The sequence below is a fragment of the Phialemonium atrogriseum genome (assembly GCF_030411735.1).
Source record: "Phialemonium atrogriseum strain 8032-3 unplaced genomic scaffold QBC33scaffold_10, whole genome shotgun sequence".
In the NCBI taxonomy this organism is placed as follows: domain Eukaryota; kingdom Fungi; phylum Ascomycota; class Sordariomycetes; order Cephalothecales; family Cephalothecaceae; genus Phialemonium; species Phialemonium atrogriseum.
The window spans coordinates 562,826-584,574 of record NW_026848147.1 but is presented as its reverse complement, the minus strand read 5'-3'; the positions used below and the strand labels follow the sequence as shown (position 1 = coordinate 584,574).

Below are 21,749 nucleotides of genomic sequence, written 5' to 3'. Positions count from 1 at the left end.
GCGACGCTTTGCCAATTGCTTGAAGTGGTCTGGGCGGGTCCTGAATTTTGTATCGGCAAATCATTACTCCACCTCCGGCTTGGTGCGGCCAATCAGATCACGTCGCTATTGTTCATCAACTTTTGAGCTCCGCGAACTCTTATCTGTGGTCACTCCAGACTCTGTACCAATGTCAACTTGGCCATAACATCAGTCCAACCAGGAATTCACAACAAACATATCGCCACGAATTTGCCCTTTGCCAACCTATATCTACATTCATTGTTGTGAAATTGCCCAGCCCCACTGGACTTGACCATCGCCAGCAATGTCGTACAACCCTTATGGAGGTAAACTCAGCCTTGTCCCATCCTCACCTACCCTCACTTTAGTGCGGCGCCCGTCGAGTTGAATTTGAAATATGCTAATCACAAATCGGCAGGTCCAACTTACGGGCCTCCTCCGGGCTTTGGGTCCTTCCCGGGTTCAAGTGGCGCCCCTGGGATGGCTCCTCCGCCGGGTCTAGGTACGTTTCTCGCCCCCTCTCTATCTGCTAGATCACAACTCATCTCGTTCTCCCTAGGTCCTCCACCAGGCATGTCCTCTGCCCCAGGATTGGCACCCCCCCCGGGTGTCCAGCAGCTCAGTAATGCCGCACAAGCTAATCGACCAAGCGGGCTCCCTGCCTCCTTCCAAACCCCGCCGAACCTCCCGAATATCAATTTCAATGCGCCTGTGATCCGCCTTGGTTCTACGGCACCTCCAGCAAAACCGGGCACGCCATCCGGCCCGGGACGCAAGGACTCGGAAGCCCCTACCGGCCACCACCGGCCTGGCCTTGGCATGGAGCGTGGCCTTGAGCAGACGCGGGCTCAGCTGCGAGAGAGCATGCAAGCCCTAGTGCCCGCAACAAACGAGGAGCGACTGCAGACCATTTTCATCCACAAAATCCCCGAGAGCATCGGCGGAGAAGAAGGGGTGGAGCGGCTCATGAATACAGTGGGCAGGCTGCGTCGGTGGGACGCGGGCAAGTCTCAGCTCTCGGACCACAAGGGGGAGCTTTTTGGCTTTGCACAGTACGAAGATCCCGAATCTCTTGGCCTAGCGGTCGAATTGCTCAAAGATCTCGAGGTTCCGCTGAAGAAGCAATCACCGACCGAAGCACCACCTGACGACGAAACCGACTCGTTTGAGGGCATTGAGAAGGTTAAACTTCAGGTAACGGTCGATCCAAATACGATCAAGTACCTCGAGTCCTACAAAGAGAATCGCGGCGACGATACCGAGGCCGACGCGCGGCTGGAGACGTCGAGAAATGCTCTGAAGCAGTATATCCGAGCCCTCTTCTACCCTCGGTCGAAGAGCGCTCAGGACGCGGATGGAGATGCGACTATGGCCGAAGGGGCTCTTGGAGAGAACGTCGAGGTGATTAACATTCCCTTGGCGCAAGAGGACGAGCTCGCCGACATTCCGGCAGAGATGCGCGAAGTGGTAGCGCAGGAAATTGCAGCCTTCCGAGAGCGGAGTATTCGGAGGGATATGGAGCGTCTGAGAAGGGAGGAGGAGCTTGAGGAAATGGAGCGGCTGCGCAGCGGTGCGCCCCGCCCATCCCGCCTGGACTCGCCTGGTGCCGGAGGCTCAAATCAAATCCCACTCGGTCCTCGCGGCGTACCGAACGCGCCGTCCGGTCCACGTGGACAGGGTCGAGGCGTGGAGTTTGTCAACGGGGGTTCTACGAATGGCTATCCAAACACGAACCAGGAAGAGGACGACACCGATGCTAGCGACGAGGAACTTCACCGCAGAGATATGTCCAGGCAGAAGGCCGATGAGGACAAACTCTATCTCGAGGCGGAACGGAAGTGGGTCAACAGAGAACGACAGCGCGCGGCTGCTCTTGATAGAGAAAAGGGACGCGAGAAGTCGGAGACGGAAAGCTTTGGCCGAAGAAAGGAAGAGCAACTCGACCGGGAACGGAACTGGGATGATGATCGGGAGGCGACGCTCGCGCACCACCTGTATTACCGAGACCATGCGGCCTGGGCCAGGAAGCGAGCTGCGGACAAGGCCGACGAAATATCAAGGGACGAGGTGGACAAGCGAGCGGAGGAGGACGAGCGCCGCAAGGCCGAGGCCGAGATGGAGCAGGCAAGAGGCATGGCCGACTCCTTCCTCGAGAGACAGGCGGAGGAGATGGAGAGACGACCGGTTGCACCAGTTGCTCCCCAAAAGGTCACCATCTCGTTTGGGGCTGCCGCAAAGGCCCAGGCCCAACGTGCGGCGCCACAGCGACGCACCATTGCCGAAGTCGAGGGTCTCCTCGACGACGAGGAGCAGGAGCAGACAGTTAAGCGCCAGCTCGTGCCCATCAAATTCGAGCCCATCACCGATGCCAAGGCCATGTCCGAGGAGGACATCCAGAAGGCGGTGCGCGCGCTCGCCCAGGAGATCCCGACCGAAAAGGACGGCCTCTGGGCGTGGGCCGTCAAGTGGGACTACCTGGAAGAGTCGGTCATCCGCGAGAAGCTCCGGCCGTTTGTGGAGAAGAAGGTCGTCGAGTACCTGGGCGTGCAGGAGCAGTTCCTCGTCGACGTGGTGGAGGAGCATCTGCGCAAGCACGAGAAGCCCGGCGAGCTCGTCGACACGCTGGCGCAGGCCCTGGACGAGGATGCCGAGGACCTCGTCAAGAAGCTCTGGCGGATGGTCATCTTCTTTACCGAGAGCGAGAAGAGAGGCCTGCCCGCTTAGTACGTACGCTCAGGACCCAGACAGACGGTTAAGTAGGCATCGGCGAAAAGGGCTGCGGACGCATTTGGCTCCTAGCCAGCCGGCCCACGGAGATAGGGGCACGGCATCATGACGGCATTATGTACTATTATTTTGTGAACTCTGGTTTGCTTGAGCGCGCCTGGCTTTGGGAAGCCAAGAGAAGAGGCGTGTTTGGCTGGCCGTCAATGTGCATCAATAGGTGCATCAATAGGTTGCTTCACACGACGTTGGCCACAGCATCATGGGTAAAGACGAGGGGGTTTGAGCTGAGTTGTTCTGCAATTGTATTGTACCGAGTCATAACGGTTGCTACCATCCTTGGTCAAGCTGATTGCCCTGTGCAGAAAACTATCCATAGCATAGGTAGTATACGCTCGGTATATGCCTAGCAACAGGGCAAATAATAAGTGGATCTCAAGCTTGCTCTCTTCTTCTTGTCAAACCTGTGCTAGGTATGTGACGACATGCTGCATTAGAAGAATAGCGGAGTTGCAGGATCCCTGTGCTCGCTACGGGAACACGAACCCGAACAGCCTCGGCACACTCGCAATGAGATCGACCGAGATCTCCACCACTGTTAGCCATCGCGACCACCCATTGAAGCCATACTTGTCCGTCAGTGTTCTTGCTTTATGTTTTAGCAAGTAAACATTTGGCCCGTGATCTAGCCGGCGACGATTTGATCCCAGATAAAAGCCAGAAAGAGGCCCAAAACAAAATGGCGTCTCTTCCCAAGGCGCTCAGGTCCGCGCCCCCGGAAGTGCCAAATGTGCTCATCACCTTCCCCTCCCCGCACGTGCTCCTCATCACGCTCAACCGCCCCGCCCAGCTCAACGCCATCCCGTCGGCCCAGCACGCCCGCCTCGAGGCGCTCTACCAGTGGTACGACGCCGAGCCGTGGCTCCGGTGCGCCGTGCTGACGGGCGCGGGCCGCGCCTTCTGCGCCGGCGCCGACCTCAAGGAGTGGCACGGCCGCAACAACACGGACGGCACCTCCTCCTCACCACCGCCGCAGCCGGGCACTCGCCAGGCGGCCTGGACGGCGGCCGGGTTCGGCGGCATGTCCAACCGGCCCGGCAAGAAGCCCGTGGTGGCGGCGGTCAACGGGCTCTGCCTGGGCGGCGGCATGGAGATGGCGATCAACGCGGACCTCGTCGTGGCGGCGGCGGGCGCGCGCTTCGGCCTGCCCGAGGTGATGCGCGGCGTCGTGGCCGTGGCGGGGGCGCTGCCGCGCCTGGTCCGCGCCGTGGGCAGGCAGCGCGCGGCGGAGATGGCGCTAGTGGGGAGGACAGGGTACGGGGCCGCGCAGCTGGAGGCGTGGGGGCTCGTCAATGTCGTCGTGCCGGCGGGGGGCGATGTCGTTGCGGAGGCGGTGAGGCTGGCGGAGGAGATTGCGGGGAACTCGCCTGATGCTGTTATTGTCAGCCGCGAGGGCCTGAGGTTGGGGTGGGAGGGCGTCGGGCCGGAGCTGGGCACCGAGTTGCTGGCTACGGGGCTGTACGGGCGGATAGACGCCGGGGAGAATATGAAGGAGGGGGTCCGGAGTTTCGTGGAGAGGAGGAAGGCGGTTTGGAAGGACAGTAAGCTATAAGAAGGCTCGTTTTGGGTGTATGACTACGGAGTCGCCCATTCTTTGGAATTCGTATGTGCTGTTTGGGATTCTAAGTGGTATTACGGAAGATATGGCCACCATTGCGGCCATAATGCAGGCCGGTCCTCGCAAATCCAGCTCTCAAAGGTGAATCTTCCAAGACAACTCAGCGCCCTCTGCCCCCACAAGCTAGCCAAAGGAAGCGACGCAGTAAATGCTGCACATAGGTGTCTGGCTCCTCGGTTGTATTCGCGCATGTGCTTGATGCTCAGCAGAATGGAGGCCTGCAATCGCTGTTCACAAGAGAGGGCAAGTGTGCAGCAGGAGAGTGGCTAATAGATAATCTATTGTCTAGCTACTGTTTTCCATATTGCGATCCCACAATCTATCTACCAGCCACCGGGTCGAGCAGTGGCTTGGGGATATTGATTCTGGCAAGTAGTCATACCAGTCAAAATCGTCCCTTGGCGTCATGGTAGCCTTCACAGACTCCCAGTAGGCAGGATAGAAACCACTAGCTGCCCAATCAATAACAGCAATAACCTTCCAAGTCCCATCTTCCTGTTTATCTACCATAATATTCGCTGAGCGAATATCTCCATGTGTAAAGACACATGTTGGTATAGTGGCTGGCACCAGGCTGCGCAAGAGTCGCGTGTATACAGGTGAAGCCGTCTTGGATCCAGTAAAGATCCATTCGTCAAACTGTTTGACATTCATAATTGGCTCAGAATTCACACGCAGTCCTCGCCTTCCATCCTTACAACCCTCTCCCTGAACGCCACCAAGTGGCATGTTTTCCGGAAAGGGAAGTGACCTTAGCTGAGAGAAGAGTGCATCAAGCTGACCGCTGATACTATGCTTCTGGATATCGCCTAGTTGGGGCCATGCTTTCTCCAAGTCGAGTCCGGTAACAAAAGTCGTAGACAAGAGACAGAAGATACCGATTCGTACCACACCATGCGATCTAGGGGCAGGAAAGCTGGGTAGGTGTTCTTGCAGGTATAAGAGAGAGCTGTGTTCAGTGACAGCATACCTCTCATCTGTGATTTTCACGACAACCTGGTCACTAACTCGGTAGACCTTTGACGACGCTGCCCACGCACTTCTGTAGAGGACTTCGCTTCTCGCTAGTAGATCCACGATAGCCCTTGAGAGGTCGTCGCCATCTTCATCTTCAAGGAGTTGCTTTAACTCGATCGACAGCTCACACACGACCGTGGATGGGTCAGTTGCATCAAAGTCTAGAACGTATGTCGTTGTCTGGGACGGTTGTGGTAGTAGTGCGCTGGGCAACTAATAGTGGAAATTAGTATGCAGATCGAGAAGCGTGTAGAGAAGTGCTTACTGGGTGCCTTGAATGACCGTAGCTGCTCTGAGTAATTTGCTTTCAGGAGGGTGCTCAGGTCCACCTCAGGATCGGTCTTCAACTTGGCCTGGAGAGCGCGGATGATTTTACGGTTGAATCTTGCTGCGGTGGTATTCGTATTGGCCTGGATCAGGCGGCTCGCAGAGCTGGTTGACGGGGGCAACACCATTTCCACGAATATTTCGAATGCCGCGAGTTGGTTCTTCCTGAGGACGCGAACTTGAGCAGTGGAGCTAAAATATTCCAGGATGGCGCGGTATCACGTGCATTGTTGTCAGCTTAGAGTCATCAGAAAACGACAAACGAGGGAGGCGGTGGAATCCAAGCCTAAAAGCTTGGGACTGACGTTGTCCCTTTCCAAACTCACTCGCATGTGTGTTCCCGGCTATGACAAACTCTCATGGAATCATCTCTCATTTAACCAAGACAACAGAGGATTATAACATAAACAGGCAAGGATGGTGTTAGGAGGGAAAATAAGAAGGCCACCAAACTTCATTCACTCGAATCAAGTACAAATTCCTCTGACAATGGTGCTTGTCCCTGCCGTCCTTCTTCCTCTTCCTCGCTACTGCCATCTTCACTTTCCTGGCCACCAAATTTCTGACCGTAAAAGGGGAACATCCTTTCTTTGCCCTCAGCCCATGTTTCCTCGTTGATCATCTCTCCAGCAAGCATGGCATCCCATATATCTATAACATAGTCCTGGCAGTTCCAAGACAGACCCTCCCCAGGAATTGGAATCGTCCGAACAGTTCCGATGCAGGTGTCCCACCAGCCTGGGTGCATCTGCCCCAGAACTGTAAGTGGCTGACGGCACCTTTGTGAATCCAACGGATTGACTTCACGACAGTCAGGGCTGAAAGGGCCATCTTCTTCGTCTTGTACAACCTGGAATACGTTCTACTCGTCGGTTGCCTCGTGGTGGGTTGCAAAGGCCCAGTGGTAGTAGTTTCCAAACTGTGGTGTATAAACGGCACAGTAGAGGCTGATGTGTTGTATTTTCGTTTTCGCTTTGGTCTTGTTCTTCTCCTTGCCAGACTTCTTATCCTTCTCTTTGCCAAACTTGGCCTTCTCCTTGGAGTTGCTCGCCTTGGACTTGCTCGAGCTGGATTTGGATTGATGGGAGCTTAACATATTGAGGTTTGCAGCGTGGAGAACGTGGTGGACAGGGAATGCCTTTGAAGACTGATGGCGATCTCCCCTTGCGAGGTGCACCTTGATTACTACGTATACGTAGAGAATATTGCTCATCATCCAATATCCCAGGCATCCATGCAGGTGCATATATACGTTTAAGGCTTTAAGCATGCGCGGTGCTAACTGATAATCCAGTTCTGGGCAAGGCAAGTGGCACTCCAGAAACGGCACAACAAAAATGACAAGACAGATTCAACTAATCGATACTCTAGCCTATCTCAATCATGTGTGTATCATGGCGAGCTTTGAGCTTTGAGAAGTGTATTACATATGCGCTGCCCAAAATGTATGCCAAACAACAGGCCAAACACACGCACTTTGTTGTTGGAATTTCTGTGGGGTAATAAACATGGGGAAAGGAGGGGTTCGCTGCGATCGCCATGTTGGAGATTTCTCCGGCAGGCTGCAGGCGGCATGAGAATTTCCGGCAATGACATGCTAACCCGCCCAGTGCCAAGGCTGTTTATATACCAGGTCCCTGGGCAACGGTATGCCTGCTGCACAAGGGTTCGTGCGTTTGATTTGAAGCCCCATCGAGACCCCAGGCCATTCTAGATGGCACCCCAGAAACCTCGTTGATAGGCGGATCTCCAATATCCAGCTCCTCCCATGCTAAGTTGACGGAATTCCAGGGTATCAGGGCCGGCGATCTCGGTATAAAGACAAGGCATCATGTCGGCGTCACCTCTTCTCGCTTCTGGACTCTCACCAGCACCAGGTCAAGGTCTCTCGCCCGACTCCTTCGCCTTCTATTTCCGGATAGAGAAACTGGGTTTTGCCTTCTCCAGCTAGTTGCACCCCCGTTGCCATGAAGGCCTCAATCATTGCCCTGCTCGCCACCGCTGCTGGTGTGCTCGCGTCCGTCGAGCTCCCAGCCGGTGTCCCTCGGTCGCTCTCCGAGTTCCGTGTGAAGCACCCGTATAAGCCGCGCAGCACCTGCTCCCGGAAAACGGTGCGGATCAGGGCGTCGGCCGACGACTCCGACGACGTCGCCGATGAGTTCCTGCAGGGCCTCAAGGATGCCAACAACGGCGGCACCCTTTACCTGCCCAAGGGCCAGACGTACATGATCGGCAAGCCGCTTGACCTGACCTTCCTCAACGACGTCCACGTCCGGCTGGACGGCGAGATCAAGTTCACCAACGACACGCCGTACTGGCAGGCCAATGCCTTCCACCACCCCTTCCAGAACAGTCTGATGTTCTGGAAGTGGGGAGGCGAGAATATCAAGATCCACGGCAACGGCGTGCTGAACGGCAACGGCCAGCGATGGTGGAACGAGTTCGCCGGCCTGGAGATTTTGGATCCCGACAACGAGTATCTGCGGCCCGTTCTGTTCTACGCCGAGAACGCGACCGGCTTGTCGTTTGAGGGCATCCACTTCAAGGACTCGCCCTGCTGGACAAACTTTATCGTTACGTGTAAGCCAAGCCCCCCGACGATGCAATTTGCTGGTAGAGAGAGAGAGAGAGAGAGAGAGAGAGAGAGAGAGAGAAGGGAAACCCCTGACTGACATCGCCACCACCGGCACGCAGCCCAGCACATCTCGTACAAGGACGTCGCCTGCACCGCCGAGTCCAACAACGCCAGCGCGCTGCCCAAGAACACTGATTTCTTCGACTCGCTCAACGTCGAGCACGTCACGGTGGAGCGGGCGTGGGTCAACATCGGCGACGACTGCTTCTCGCCCAAGTCCAACGCCACGGACCTGCACGTCGACACCATGTACTGCAACGGCACGCATGGCCAGTCCATGGGCTCCATCGGCCAGTACGACGGCGAGAAGAGCTTCATCCGCGACGTCGTCGTCGAGAACGTGTGGATGCTCAACGGCCAGCACGGCGCCCGCCTCAAGACCTGGGCCGGCCAGGGCGTCGGCTACGGCTTCATCGACAACATCACCTTCCGCAACTTTTGGAACGCCAACAACGAGTACAGCGCCTTCCTGGATGCGTGCTATTTCAATGTGAGTCTTACCACTTCCCCACGAGAAAGAACACGAAAGAAGGGGGGGGGGGGGGGGGGGGGGGGGAAGCAGCGGGGGAAAAGGCAAGGAAGGACATGAGATATTAACCGCCTCTGGCAGATCAATTCGGCCGAGTGCGCAGCGCACCCGTCCAACGTGAACATCACCAACGTCCTCTTCGAGAACTTCACGGGCTACACGTCGGGCAAGTACGGGCGGGCCGTGGCGCGCCTGACGTGCAGCCCCAACGCCGTGTGCAGCAACATCCGCTTCAGCAACTTCGACGTCACCAGCCCGTGCGGCCCCGCCGTCGTCATCTGCGACGGCATCAGCGAGGACATGGGCATCCCCTGCTTCGGCGCCGCCAGCCCCGAGGGCAAGAAGGCCCTCGCCGACAAGTGCAAGACCTCAATGGCCGTGCTGCCTTCGGCGACGCCCTGGTAAGCAAAGTTGGAGAAGCGGGTGGGCTTAAAAGGGGACAGAGTTGGGGTGCATGGAGTATGTCATGGGGGGAGTTGGGGACGGAGAAACAGATTGGGTGGGATGGAAAAATGCTCCCTTCATTATCAATGATTAATATGTTCTGGCAAACCAACCAAGGGTGCTATCCAACATGCCCTGTCAATTTATATAGAAGTCATCCACAACACCCCCATCCAAGCGCGTTCCAGCCTATTACATGGTATATCCCCTTCTTTCCCCAGCACACATTTTCCTTAGAGAGCAGCGACGACACCGAGGAAGCCGGCGGCGACGACAGCAGCGCCAACATAGCCGGTCTCCCTGGGGCCAGCGTTGCCGGAGGGGGTGGAGGAAGTGCCGGCCTTGCCGGAACTGGAACCAGAGCCAGAGCCAGAGCCAGAGCCCGACCCCGAACCAGAGCCCGAACCAGAGCCCGAGCCCGAGCCAGAGCCCGAGCCAGAACCAGAGCCGCCGGTCTCAGTGGGCTGCGAACCAGAGCTGCCAGTCCCAGTGGGCTTCGAACCAGAGTTGCCGGTATCAGTGGTGTGGGAGCTACCCGAGCCCGAGCCCGAGCCCGAGCCCGAACCGCCCGAGCCGCAGCTGACGGTGAGGGGCGGGGAGTCACCGACGTTGGAGGCGAGGGAGCTGTACTCGGGGCACTGGGAGAAGGCGCTGTAGATCTCGGACGAGTGGGCCTCGAACCAGCTGAAGGCCTCGCTGGTGTACGAGTTCCAGGCCTTGGAGAGCGAGGCGGGGATGGAGAAGTCGCACGCGTCGGTTATGGAGGCGGTCATCTCGTACGAGATGATCTCGGGCGGCGCCGTGGGGATGGTCGAGTAGATGGACAGCAGGTCCGTCAGGCACGCCGTCGCCGTGTCGCCGCCGTCGGTGGCAGACCCGGATTGCCGGGCGATGAGGTCGCGCTTGGCGGCGAGGGAGCCCGGCATCAGGGCGCTGAGGTCGGCCGAGACAGTGGTGGCCGCGGCAGCGGCGAGGAGGGCGGTTTTGGCATGCATGGTTGTTGGTGGAGATGGGTGGCTTTTTTTGGGAGGGGTGGGTGTTGTTATTATTAGGGTCTTGCCTTGTGGTAGGGAGCGAAAGGGTGAGGTTGGGAGCCAGGTGAATGGGGGCTTCAGGGAGGAAGAGGTGCTTCTTATCCCTCGCAGGTGCGGGCCCTGTTCTCGCAACGTATTCCCCTTTACGGCAAACGAAGGATGCCTCTCAACCCGTTGTTATTACCAACCCTTGCAGCGCACACGGAAGCGAGCCGGGGTCACCCATCTCAATAAAGTCGAGAACGCCTACCAAGCCCCAATGGCTTAGCCGAATCGAGGATGGCGCGTCGCTCTGATAGGCCCCTAGTATGCCAGATTTCAGCCTTCTGGGCCGGCGTGGAAGAAGGTTTTCATGGGCTGAAAAGAAAGCGAGATGAGAGTGCTCCCAAGCTCCCACGTCTTCAATCATCTCGCTTCTGGTTGGTCGAGCGACTTGCATTCCATCCCCCGCATGTGCCAAGATGGGAGGACGCCAGGGCTGAAAATGCACCTGATGGGCTGTTCCAATGTTTGGAATTTCCCATAGGGATGATGACAACTCTAATTCTATGCTAAGGTCGTGTAGGAGCCACTGACATTGTGTGTCGATCTCAATACCTGCCCTGCGCTACCTAGTGCTAGCGTAAGGCCGTTCAACAACAAACACGACGCTTCTAGTATAATAAGGGAGGCCAGTGGTTGAGCCACAACTCGCCTGTTTAATCATTAATCCCTCCGCTCAGAAGAGCTAACCGAAGAAAGTGTTATCGGACTCAGCCCTGAGCAGCACAGCCACTACGGAAACTACCGAGCGAATAAATTCATGATGCGTGGCTCCATTACTCGGTACGGATTACAGGGTCCGTCAATGCTTGAATTGCGGGGTCTCATCCCTCCCGCCTTAACCCGTGTCTGCGTACACTTGCGTTGGACCTTTCGTCTTTCCCAATCGTCCTGCTGCGTCCAGCTGCAGGACTCAGGAGGACTCAGGAAGGGAAAGCGAATGGGTACGAAAGTTAGGTAAGACGGTCAAAGAAGGTCCGTCTTTCTTTTCAATAAGCCGGTCTGTCCTCAGCCCGAGGGCCATTACTATCCCCTGAGCTCAGTGGAGATCGACAGGGCATGAATTATAAAAACACGTGTGGCCCATGTCCGTCTTGCGTTGGGATCCACACAAGTTCTCCTGGAAGCACTGAATAGGAATTTCTTATTCAAGCCCAGTGGGCATGCAGTTGGAAGCAGACGGGACAACCATTGCACGATATGCTTGAATCTTACATTTATCAAAGAAAACGTCGGAAGTCCGGGGTTTCGAGATGATGTGCGGTATGCACCCCACAACTTTCCATTGCACAACTCTCTGGCCAGAAGCTCTGTATACGTACTACGTAGGTAACAATCAATGTCCAATGAATTACGCACTGCAATAACAATCTTGGCAAGGCATGGCATCTGGTTGCCCTGATCGTGTCAATATATCTTACAGTGGCCCGGAAGCCGATTTGATTCATTCCCGAAGTGCTTCTCAATGGCAAGCCGCCCTTGGTGCCGCAGAATCAATACAGGGTATTCTACTGGCGAGCCTTAACCTTGAAGGGGTTCTTTCCCGTACACCCTCTCTGCCCGAAAATATTCCTAGCGATGCCAATTCGATCGAGGGATATTCCACATGGAGAAATACCGATGCTTCCTGCTGCTTAGCAAAAACCGAGAGAGTCTTCAGGTTTGCTCTGAGAAAGCGTTACCCCACTACATGCTCAATATCTTCGTCGCGCAACTTTCTAGACTGGGAGGGCTGACCAAACAATGGCATTGCACTGTTGATGTTAGGCTGGGCCTATATATTAAGTTCAAGCCTTGCAGAGAGACAGAACCTCTCCATCGCCTATAATCCAGTGCTTGACAGTCCTTCCAGTCTAGAAATCGATCTTGATTACGCCCTGCCGCAAGAGCTTGCCTGGAAGGCGATTGCCTCTTGTGGAGTTGGATGGACCATTGCCGATGGTCAGGTCTCGCCGTGGGCAGTTCGCGTCGAGGACATTGGGCTCTGCATTCTTGCTCGCGGAGCTGATGGCTATCAGCGCCCACCGACAGCCAGAGAAGCTGCATGTTACCTTGCAAGGCTATACCATGCCTACGACCTTGGTAGCCAATGCTCTGTAGTGCTTGCAGCAGCTCTCACCCTCCCGCTTCACGCTAGCACGGCGCCTTTGAAGTCTGCCTCAATCGAACTCCCCAGGCCGTCGTTCCCAGCTCGTGTTACCTCCCCAGGCCAGCTGGATTACCAGGACTTCCCAGCCGAGTTTAGCCACCTCGGCTACTACATGTCATTAAGCCTCTGTCCCTGGATCTTTGGTCCTCCTCTATAGAGCGTGTTTTGAGAGCCAGAAGTGCCCTGCAACTTTGCTAGGGCATAGCTAGGACCCATTACCTCTATTCTCAACCCTATAATCAGCAACGATAATCTAGAACTCCTGGCCAAGATCCTGTCATTCACAGTAGTTGCACCGCTATGGCTTAGTGTTGCGCTATGTAGTCCACGGGCAATTGTAAAGTCCATCCTGCCATCACTTGCCAAACTACAAGATTGCCCGCATGCGCAGCCTGCTGTTGATTCTGCCGCTTGGACCAGCATGCCTCAGTCGTTTATAAACCTTCACCCTCCTGGGCCATACCTTCGAGACGGGATGGTATCTCGATCAGATGTATGGCGTCTGCGTCACGACTGCAACAGGGAGTACGAGGACAACACTTTCGCGTATAGTCCAGCGTATGGGTGGCCTCCCTTTGACAAAATGCGAGCTGAAGACGTTGAGCTGGAAATACGTAACCATCTACAATGTTCCCACCGGTGGGAATATGCATGGTGGACTTGGTTGCCGGACAAGACTGATGCTGGATTCTCGACCAACTGCCTGACTGCTCTGCCATCCAAAGACGTGGTTGCGGATGGGCATCAGTTGTGACCATGCCACCAAATCCTGGAGAGCAAGAATCTTTGTGACGTCTCAAAGTTGGCCACAGAGCGGTCTTCTGGTGGTGCTGTAGCCAAGTCGAACAGGGGTTTGGTGGCACTTTGGTGAAGCATCGCTCTGGACCCGATGCGGTGCGAGAGAGCACTGAATGTGTTAAGTCTCTCGACCATAAAGTCATCAAAAAGTGGCTGCAAACTATCACTTGAGGTACAACCACGTTTGGCCCTAGACCACTTCCTGGATGATGTTGCTGCCGGGGTTGGTCATGTGGCAAGATAGAGACTTACCCTGCCTTCAATAACGGCACCTGCGATGCTCAGAATGGAAAGGGCTCTCAAATACGGTAGCCTTCTCGAACGACACTCAGACATGCGGCCGGCTAATGAGGCCTGAACGATGGCGATCTTCCTCGTCTGATGTCGGTGATTGGGCGGATCAAGTCGCTCCCCCGGGTTTGATCCGCACGGGAACCAGCAGGAGAACAACAGACGGACGGCATGGAAGGCTTCCAGAACGTCCCGCTGCAGCGACCAGCGAGCAGTGTAGCACTAGGTCTTTATCCGCCGGTGCTCTGCGACCAGGCTATACAGGTTGTGGAGGCATTCCGAGGCCCCATGGGAAGACCAGAGACGGCGGTTTCTTTGCAGAGAAGGCATGTACTTGATGGCAGCAGTTGCTATTATCCAGATCCCGGCAAGAAACTACTTATATATCCCATGATCCGCCCATCCCAATTCCCCAAGTCCAATTCTTGGTATATAACATGAAATCGTCCCACTCCGTAAGTTTAAGTAAGTATTGGCCGCCCGCCAAAAAAAGCATCCCTTTCAATCCATGTCGAAGAAGCTCCCCGACGTCTTCAAGATGTCCAAATCCACCAACCTCATCACCCTCCCATCCATCCTCAGGACATCCTCGTCCCAAAACCACCACACCGCCGCGACGAGCGCAGCAGCGACCGCCTGCGCGACCGCGATGCCGACGCACGCCATGCGCAGCCCGTCCCACGAGCAGACAGCGTTTGGCACGGCGACGACGAACGCGCCCGCGGCGAGGGTGCGCCACAGGGCGGCGCCGGCGTCCATGTCGGCCGTGTTGCGCAGCGCCACGCCCAGGTTGGAGCTCGTGAACTGCGTGCTGCGCCGGATCGCCGGCCGCGCCGTCGCGTCCAGCACGTGCAAGCCCGCCGCCAGCAACGCCAGCATGGCGGACGCCCCCGGGAGACTGACGCGCTCGCCCAGGTAGCCGAGCGCGTAGACGGACGCGTCGGCGTCGGCCTGGTTCGCGGGCGGGGTCATGCTCGTCGAGACATGCATGCCCAGGGTTAGGATGCCCGTGATGGCGAGTGCCGTGCCCGCTGCGATGGCGACCATGTGTAGTTTCGGGGTGAAGCGGATGTGCCAGGCCGGGGTCAGGGCAAAGGCCGCGACGGTGGCCGTGGCGGCGACGAAGGGTCCCGTCAGCAGGAGGCCGAGGGAGGAGGGGGAGAGCATGAAGGGCATGGGGGCGAAGAGGAGCGAGATGGAGCTGGAGAGGCCCCAGAGCGCGGCGGAGGGGAGCACGGTGGCTACGAAGAGGAGTGCCGTGGTCGGCGCGATGACGGCGCGGGGCACCTGGAGGAGGGTCGTGCGGTGGATGATGCCCGAGTATGAGTGCGGCTTCATCTTCGCGACGTAGTCCTTGCAGGCCTCGACGGAGAAGGTCTGGCGGGGACGCAGGGGCTGAGACTTGATGTAGCTCGTGCTGGTTGCTGGTGTCTGGGCAAGGGTGTAGGCCCGGTCAAAGCACGTCTCCGGGGCGCCCAGAGTGATCAGCGGCACGGCCAAGACGAACAAGCCGCTGAGGACGGTGAACTGCAGGCCGAAGCCCATCCCCGTCTGCGAGGCGACACCACCAATCAGTGGGGGCCCCCATGTCGTTGCGATGGAGACGATGGAGTAGATCGCGACACGGCGGCAGCGCTCATAATCCTGCAGGTTGTCAGTATGCATCTTCAATGTGTGTGCGAGGTTGAGACCGCTGAGCAGCTTCGACGTACAAAGTAGGTATCATGGATCGAGCCCATCACCAGGGTGTCAAAGGCACCCCAACCAAGCCCCTGGAAGACCCGCGCGGTCATGCACTGCCCGTAGCTGGTCGCCACGTTGGTGCTCCACGCAACACCGATGAACAGCAGGACCAGAGAGATCAGGTACAGGGGCCGTTTGCCCCATATCCTCGCCGCAATGAGACTGGCGAAGCCAGTGATGGCCGAGAGCATGAGGGGCACGCCGGTCAATGCGGCTACTGCTGTATACGACACCACGTAGCTCTCGGCAAGCTCACTATTTACGGTCAGGAACGCCGTCTTCATTACCCCGGTCATCGACACGACCAACAACAGCGCTCCCAGGTTGAGCTCTTTCCTCCACTGCGGCCAGTTCTGTAAAAGCTGGTGTCAGCATTTCTATCCTTTGGATTTTTGCTAGAAGCAAGCAGGTAGATCACTTACAAGAGGATCGTCCGGGTCGTCGCTCGGCTGCGGCACCAACTCGACGTTGCTGTACTTCCCCTTGCCGTACTTGATGGGTCTCCTGCTCGTCGCAATCGACGACCACGACAGCCGCTTGTTCGAGCCGACGATTCTGGTGGCCGTCGACGGCCGCGTCGGCGGGTTCATGTTGAGTGGCGCGCGTAGGGATGGCGCCTGCGGGGCCTTCTGCACCACCGACCCGTCCGATGCGCTCGTGCCCGGCCGCGAGCTCAGCTGCAGGGGCGGCGGTCTCTTCGGCAGTTCCTTCGTCGGCGGTGGGGGTGGTGGTGCCTCCATCGGCGGCGGTTGCCTCGGCGGCTCCTTTGCGGGTGGTGAGGGCGGCCTCACCAGGGAAAGGCCTAGCCTCGCCTGTGTTGTTTGTGTTGTTGGCGTTGTTGGTGTTGCTGTTTCCTGTTCTCTCCCCACTTCTGACTGTGGCACTGTCGCTGACAGGCTCTGGTTCATTTGTGCTGTCTCGCTGTCTCTTGACCCTGGGCGGGCAAACTCGTTGTCCAGCTCCATCTTTATAGCCAGATCCAGATCTGGGGCTATTATTATGTGGTATATATATAAGGCGGTGCCGGTGGGGTTATATCAACCCGCGAAAGAGCGAGGCGCTGTCAAGAGATGGTGGGCCTTTCTGTTCCGTCGTCGTTGTCCAGCAGACGAGTCGACCGTGGGCTTCTTAAGAGACACCGCAAGGGAGAGTCCAGAAGCAGAAGGAAAACGAAGGGTAAGACCAAGCGGGCAAGGGAGTGGATAGAATCAGAGTTGAAAAAGAAAGGTCACAGTGGCGAAGAGACGGCCATGATGCAGCGAGTCCAGCGCAGGGCATGCAAGAGCGAGGGAGGAGATACTAGTAAAGGAAAGACATGAGACCGATTGTCTTCCGATAGGTCGTGCTCAGCCCGGTCCCAAGACTCTTCTCGCTCCTCTCCCCCCTCCGCAAGGGCATTAATGGTAGCGATGTCAGTACAGGGATACAAGATCCTCAGTATTATGCACCTGGTCGCCGTGACGTGGGGCTAGGAGGTCAAAGACCAAGACATTAGGGGCCGTCATTGGCCAATTCCATCCCTGTCAAAACTGGATGCACCCGCGGGGGACCTGATCGCAGGCCCCACGAGGCTGAAACCCGTGTGAAGCGAAAAAGCCTGTCTTGAAGCCTGTCTTGATCGCCAGATCACAAGAGGCTCCCATCTAAAAAATAACCAAAAATCCAGATGCGACGCAGCTCTGTCAAGGATCGATTCGATGGCCCCATCCTGACCCAGTTACTGAGTATTCATATTCGTTACACTTTTGCTCCAACCACTTCTGGGCGAAGAAAGGTTTCCTTTACTTTTGGCTCAAGCTTCCACTTGGGAGTGTGGCCCGTGTGGGAGGGGTTGTGGGAGGGGTTATGGGAGGGGTTCCTCAGGTTCCATTTTGCTTTTCTGCACGGGACGGCAGGCAAAGTACCATACATGGCACCTTACATCATCATGGCTGCTATATCTACCGACATCTACCGCTGCAATGGGCTCGCCTCCTTGCCTCTGCATCGCCCTTACGTGAATATATCCCGCTACCGCACCGCTACCACACCGCCGGAAGCAGCCTCCCTCTGCCCCAAGGAGCGCCACTGGCTGGCTCAGGGGCCGCGCCATCCACATGCACCTGCTACGAGATCGGACGGGAGAAGTATGGATGGATGTTGAGAATGAAAATCTTTCACTCGGCATTTCAAGTTTTTTCCCTTCTTATTCACCTCTGCGGAATTCTGCGGTAGGTTGTTTGCAACTTTCGTCTCAGCCACGGCAGTCGCTACCTATCCAAACAACGATCCCCAAGTGCTGTTCATACAAGGACATTATCCAGCTGTTCCCAGGAAAAGAAGCAGACGTTTGTTTCTAGGTTTCGCGGCTGAATGTGTAGTGAGCTGGTGATCCGGGACGCTGGGAATCAGAGGAGCCATAGGCATAGTAAGTAACCGGGTGAGCTGGGAAACGACCGGTTTTGCCGACTCACCGTCACCAGTCACCACTGGCAGAGCGGGATGAGAGCGGGCGGCCAAAATAGAAGCGGCACGTAAACAAGGGTTCCCCCCATCTGGATTGGATTGGGAGAGAAAAGAGAAGGAAACATGGGCACTTGGTCCCAGGTAATTCCAAGCAATTCCAAGAAAATCCGAGAAAATGGTTGGTTGTCCTGGTCAGACCCCTGGGAGGATCATGCACCCGCTGCGTCCGGCAAGCTGCTCGCCGGGTGTCCGACCGCCTCAGCCCAGAAACACACAGGAAAATGACGGACTGTTGAGCAGCCGCATGAACATGAATGCACTCGGACGTTGGGTCTCGCCACTTGGCCCAGAAATCTCTGCTAGTCTACGTTCTATCGCGCTGTCGATGTGTGCAAGCAATCCGTTGGGATTATGTGCTCATCCATGATCCACGAAGACCCCTTCGCCCTCCCTGCCCCCTTCCCGCAGCTGAGACCAGTTGAGTGTGGTCTTCGCATGGAGTAGCCCGATCAACCCACCACCCAAACACATGTTGAGCACTATTTCTCGCCTTTGTAAAACAATGCCTGTGAAGCCAGTGAGACAGCATTATCTCACGGTCTGCCTGAGGAGCATCTCCGTGGACAAACCTGAATACCAGTGCAGTTGCCTGGTCTAAGCATCGTAACCCTCCCATGCTCTCTCTCCGAACGTAGCTAGCCATGTGTGCGTACGAGGCCCTCATGGTTTGGTACTGAACACTCGTCCAGAAGGAGGATTAAGTAGACCGCCAAGGTCACGTAAGACGTCCGGGCACAGGGAGTAGACCTCAAGCAAAGCGTCGCCTTCGACCACCCTCCCAAAATAGATCGTCGATTAGCGACTGTTTGCCAAATCCCCCATTGACCATCTTCCCACGACGCAATACCTTTCCTGCATCAAAACAGACGGATCGGGATCGTCGGTAAAACGCCGAAACATGTTTTCATCGTGAGCAGAGCATGCCTTTGAACCCCGATCACCAGATCCTCCTGCGGCTAAAATGACCGCCTGTGCTCGTGAAATGCAACGCAAACATAAACACAAACACAAACCCAGGACGCAGGAGCCAGCTCCCATTTTAGCCGACGATGATCACAAGCGCATTGCCCATGGCAGGCCGCCTCTCCTCCTCCTCCTCCATCACAAGCAGCAGGCGGCGCGTCCGCACTAGCAGCTCGCGGTGCTCCAGCCGATACGACACCGGCGCCTCCTCGTCGGCCGCGACAAGCACCGGCCTCTCCGCCGCCGTCGGCTCGATCTCGCGCACCCGGAACCGCAGCCCCACGTCCTGCGCCGCGTCCGCCCACAGGACTTCCTCCTCCGGTTCCGAATCTGCCGCCGCTGATGCTGCTGTTGCCAGCCAGTCCCGCCACACACGGATCACGCCGTCGCTGACGTTGACGTGGCCCAAGAACGGCTGCCCCGCCGCCGCCGCCGGCGTCCCCGCCCGACTGGGCCCGACCCTGACCACGTTGGTGACGGTGCAGAGCTGCGTGAACGGCTCGCTCTCGTCGAGGTGGACATCGTGCGACGGCGGTTGCTGCTGCTGCTGCTGGTGTTCCGACCCGTCCGACCCCAGCGGCCGGCGGCGGCGGCGGCGGCGCGGGGGCAGGCCGTCGTCCTGGTCGACGGGGCGGAAGTGCGAGTACAGGCGCGCCAGGGCCGGAAGGTCCGGTTCCGGATGGGCGGAGCCGGAGACGGGAGGCTCGTCGGTCCCGATGTGGTCGCAGTACAGCCACGGGGTGGAGATGGCGACGCTCGGGTGGTAGCACTCGAGAATCAGGCGGTGGCCCGGCAGGTGGGCGGCGCGAGACAGGCGGTCGCGCAGGAGGCGCGCGGCGGCGGAGTAGAAGCGGCGGCTTACGGCGGCGAGGCGGGGAAGGGCGCGGGTTGGGAGGGTGGAGAGGATGGATAGGAGGAGCTGGAAAGGGGGGGGTTGGTTAGGTGGGTTGCTGCTGGGTTTGCGGGGGTAGATACATGCCTCGTTGGGTAAGGAGTCGATGCCTGTTGGTGAGGCCATCTCGTTCTGGGTAGGGAGGTCGTAAGGAGGATTGGGGAGGGATACGTCATTAACCGACATAGCTACTCGTCGAGAGCAGCTGGCCTGCGCCGGAAGATGGGTGGCATTGTGACCCAGGCACTCATGGTATGTCGAGGACTCTAGGGGAACCAGCCTGCACGCCGATCCGGATATCAATCGTAGATACCGTAGTGTATTTCCCGGCCTATCGAGCCACCGCGGGGCGCGATGAAAGACATAGGGTTCGTCCGGTATCGCCGCCAGCTTCGGTCATGATCGGCTCTCTGTGGGTGGGGTCAGTGCGTTGCAGTGCACATTCAGGTACCACTGACAGCTGCCAACTTATTTCTTGAGAGCCAAGATTGATGGTCAAAGGTTTACAACCCAAAGGATCATGGCTTACGCGTCGCAAGATTGTAAACACCTTTCTATTTCAAGTCATGTACAGAGAGGCCATCATTAACACATGCCTTGAACCACCCCAGCCACCGTCTCTTGCCTCAAAAGAAGCTCGCGTCGATCACATCAGGTCCTGGAATGGTGTATGACTTGAAATCGTTGCCCCAGATATCGACCTGAATGCCGGGGTCGGTGGCCTTGTAAGCTCCAGGCAGTGCGACGCCGGCCGGCAGCTGATCGCCGCTCGATGTGAGCTTGATTTGCTGCGCGAGGAAGATATTGTCAGCTGTGTTCTGCCCCTGTTGCCCCCTGGAGGCCCTCGGGGTTGACTTACGTAGCAAGACATGTACATCTGGGCGCCGCCCAGCTGTGATGCGGTGTGCAGGGCGATGGCCTCGGCCCGGATGAGGTAGTCTCCCGCCGGGATCTTGCTGGGGATGGTGAAGGTGTGCCTGCCGCAGTTCTGGTTGAGCATGTCGGTGCCCCACGTCTTGTTGTCGGCGTCGTAGCCGAACTCGCTGACTTTGAACCACGGGTCCGAACCGTCTGCCGTGGTGGCGTCCTCGACCTTGCTCATGTACACCATCACCGGGCCGAAGTGGTTGCCCCCGATGGCTTCTGTGCCGCAAGCCCGGTCGTGCTGTTGCTGGTGCATCTCTACCGAGATAGTCTGGCCGGCTGTTCAGGGGTTGTCCAGTCAATACCCTGAGCGCTCCCGTGGTTTGAATAGAGCGGCGGGTCTCACCTTCTGCCTCGCAGACTCCTGCTACACCTTTGCTTCCGCCCACATTACAGACCATATCCTTGCCCGCGACGTCTGTCACTGGATTGTTGTTGGGCTGGAATTGCACGTTAATATCCGGGGGGTATTACACATGGAATTGTATGCCCTGCTCCATCCCCTATCTGGACTTACTACTACACGGATGCATTTCTGATCCTGGTCGACATCGCCGACCCATAGTTCTTGGAAGGTGGCATGTGCTGCGACCGATGTCACCGAAGTGAGAAGAGCAAAGGCGAGTCCGGCTCCTTTCATGTTGAATATAGATACTGTCCTGAGTATGTTGGTGCTAGGGAGGCAGGTGAGGTTCTTGACTTGGAGAAGGGAGGATCTTGAGTTGCTGATCTTGATCTATCCCTGGGAAGCAGCCCAACCCAGCAGGTTATATACACTTTCAACGCCCCTGGCGGATCCATTGTGCTTCTCTTCCTATATGAGGGATCTACGCGCAGAAATGAGGCCGCAGAGATCTCCGTTCGCGTGCCATTACACTCGTCAATCTGTGAAGCTCACATTTGGGCTCATTCTGACGACAATGAGGCTCTCATTGGCCATGGGATTGACATAGTACGATCTGCAGTATCGCGGACTTGATTGGGTATTACAAAAATCCGAGATGCGGCTTGGACTGTGGGATCTATACTCCCAATGCTATACCTAGTTTGA

General features: G+C 57.0%; 11 protein-coding genes across 11 annotated transcripts; 4 read left to right on the top strand and 7 right to left on the bottom strand.

The window, feature by feature from the left end:
- The first annotated feature begins 30 nt into the window (after positions 1-30).
- QBC33DRAFT_536363 (uncharacterized protein) lies at positions 31-3,115 on the top strand. The gene has a single exon (XM_060427704.1). The coding sequence runs from the start codon at positions 484-486 to the stop codon at positions 2,725-2,727; it is 2,244 nt and encodes a 747-aa protein (XP_060284358.1). The 5' UTR covers positions 31-483; the 3' UTR covers positions 2,728-3,115.
- QBC33DRAFT_45701 (ClpP/crotonase-like domain-containing protein) lies at positions 3,097-4,514 on the top strand. Its single transcript, XM_060424836.1, has one exon. It carries the CDS (start codon positions 3,467-3,469, stop codon positions 4,337-4,339), a length of 873 nt encoding a protein of 290 aa, XP_060284357.1. The 5' UTR covers positions 3,097-3,466; the 3' UTR covers positions 4,340-4,514.
- A 176-nt stretch (positions 4,515-4,690) lies between these two features.
- Positions 4,691-5,877, bottom strand: QBC33DRAFT_577790 (uncharacterized protein; the record flags this gene model as incomplete). The annotated part of the gene is made up of 3 exons (XM_060431011.1): positions 4,691-4,754; positions 4,788-5,583; positions 5,688-5,877. The coding sequence occupies 3 exons, from the start codon at positions 5,875-5,877 to the stop codon at positions 4,691-4,693; spliced, it is 1,050 nt and encodes a 349-aa protein (XP_060284356.1).
- A 165-nt stretch (positions 5,878-6,042) lies between these two features.
- On the bottom strand, positions 6,043-6,960 carry QBC33DRAFT_536357 (uncharacterized protein). The gene has a single exon (XM_060427702.1). The coding sequence runs from the start codon at positions 6,495-6,497 to the stop codon at positions 6,204-6,206; it is 294 nt and encodes a 97-aa protein (XP_060284354.1). The 5' UTR covers positions 6,498-6,960; the 3' UTR covers positions 6,043-6,203.
- Positions 6,231-6,913, bottom strand: QBC33DRAFT_536358 (uncharacterized protein). Its single transcript, XM_060427703.1, has one exon. It carries the CDS (start codon positions 6,843-6,845, stop codon positions 6,612-6,614), a length of 234 nt encoding a protein of 77 aa, XP_060284355.1. The 5' UTR covers positions 6,846-6,913; the 3' UTR covers positions 6,231-6,611.
- Positions 6,961-7,716: 756 nt separating the features above from the next.
- Positions 7,717-9,318, top strand: QBC33DRAFT_558306 (exo-polygalacturonase; the record flags this gene model as incomplete). Its single annotated transcript, XM_060429867.1, has 3 exons — positions 7,717-8,329; positions 8,444-8,874; positions 8,995-9,318. 3 exons carry the CDS (start codon positions 7,717-7,719, stop codon positions 9,316-9,318), a joined length of 1,368 nt encoding a protein of 455 aa, XP_060284353.1.
- A 272-nt stretch (positions 9,319-9,590) lies between these two features.
- On the bottom strand, positions 9,591-10,352 carry QBC33DRAFT_514420 (uncharacterized protein; the record flags this gene model as incomplete). Its single annotated transcript, XM_060426043.1, has 1 exon — positions 9,591-10,352. One exon carries the CDS (start codon positions 10,350-10,352, stop codon positions 9,591-9,593), a length of 762 nt encoding a protein of 253 aa, XP_060284352.1.
- Positions 10,353-11,815: 1,463 nt separating this feature from the next.
- QBC33DRAFT_577788 (uncharacterized protein) lies at positions 11,816-13,336 on the top strand (the record flags this gene model as incomplete). The annotated part of the gene is made up of 5 exons (XM_060431010.1): positions 11,816-11,936; positions 11,967-12,110; positions 12,201-12,725; positions 12,792-12,892; positions 12,926-13,336. The coding sequence occupies 5 exons, from the start codon at positions 11,816-11,818 to the stop codon at positions 13,334-13,336; spliced, it is 1,302 nt and encodes a 433-aa protein (XP_060284351.1).
- An 836-nt stretch (positions 13,337-14,172) lies between these two features.
- On the bottom strand, positions 14,173-16,322 carry QBC33DRAFT_449736 (MFS general substrate transporter; the record flags this gene model as incomplete). The annotated part of the gene is made up of 3 exons (XM_060424533.1): positions 14,173-15,315; positions 15,384-15,767; positions 15,837-16,322. The coding sequence occupies 3 exons, from the start codon at positions 16,320-16,322 to the stop codon at positions 14,173-14,175; spliced, it is 2,013 nt and encodes a 670-aa protein (XP_060284350.1).
- A 2,448-nt stretch (positions 16,323-18,770) lies between these two features.
- QBC33DRAFT_45539 (F-box domain-containing protein) lies at positions 18,771-20,223 on the bottom strand. The gene has a single exon (XM_060424768.1). The coding sequence runs from the start codon at positions 19,958-19,960 to the stop codon at positions 18,959-18,961; it is 1,002 nt and encodes a 333-aa protein (XP_060284349.1). The 5' UTR covers positions 19,961-20,223; the 3' UTR covers positions 18,771-18,958.
- Position 20,224: 1 nt separating this feature from the next.
- Positions 20,225-21,702, bottom strand: QBC33DRAFT_45580 (glycoside hydrolase). Its single transcript, XM_060424786.1, has 4 exons — positions 21,216-21,702; positions 21,045-21,138; positions 20,634-20,977; positions 20,225-20,562 (listed from the first exon to the last, which is right to left on the bottom strand). Exons 1-4 carry the CDS (start codon positions 21,336-21,338, stop codon positions 20,401-20,403), a joined length of 723 nt encoding a protein of 240 aa, XP_060284348.1. The 5' UTR covers positions 21,339-21,702; the 3' UTR covers positions 20,225-20,400.
- Positions 21,703-21,749: the final 47 nt, after the last annotated feature.

Bases quoted from the DNA above. Each gene is read 5' to 3' on its own strand.
- QBC33DRAFT_536363 (XM_060427704.1), top strand. From the start codon at position 484: ATGGCTCCTCCGCCGGGTCTAGGTACGTTTCTCGCCCCCTCTCTATCT.
- QBC33DRAFT_45701 (XM_060424836.1), top strand. From the start codon at position 3,467: ATGGCGTCTCTTCCCAAGGCGCTCAGGTCCGCGCCCCCGGAAGTGCCA.
- QBC33DRAFT_536357 (XM_060427702.1), bottom strand. From the start codon at position 6,497: ATGCACCCAGGCTGGTGGGACACCTGCATCGGAACTGTTCGGACGATT.
- QBC33DRAFT_536358 (XM_060427703.1), bottom strand. From the start codon at position 6,845: ATGTTAAGCTCCCATCAATCCAAATCCAGCTCGAGCAAGTCCAAGGCG.
- QBC33DRAFT_45539 (XM_060424768.1), bottom strand. From the start codon at position 19,960: ATGTCGGTTAATGACGTATCCCTCCCCAATCCTCCTTACGACCTCCCT.
- QBC33DRAFT_45580 (XM_060424786.1), bottom strand. From the start codon at position 21,338: ATGAAAGGAGCCGGACTCGCCTTTGCTCTTCTCACTTCGGTGACATCG. The intron at 21,139-21,215 runs GTAAGTCCAGAT...GTGCAATTCCAG, and splicing joins AGAAATGCATCCGTGTAGTA to CCCAACAACAATCCAGTGAC. The intron at 20,563-20,633 runs GTAAGTCAACCC...TTCCTCGCGCAG, and splicing joins AGATGTACATGTCTTGCTAC to CAAATCAAGCTCACATCGAG.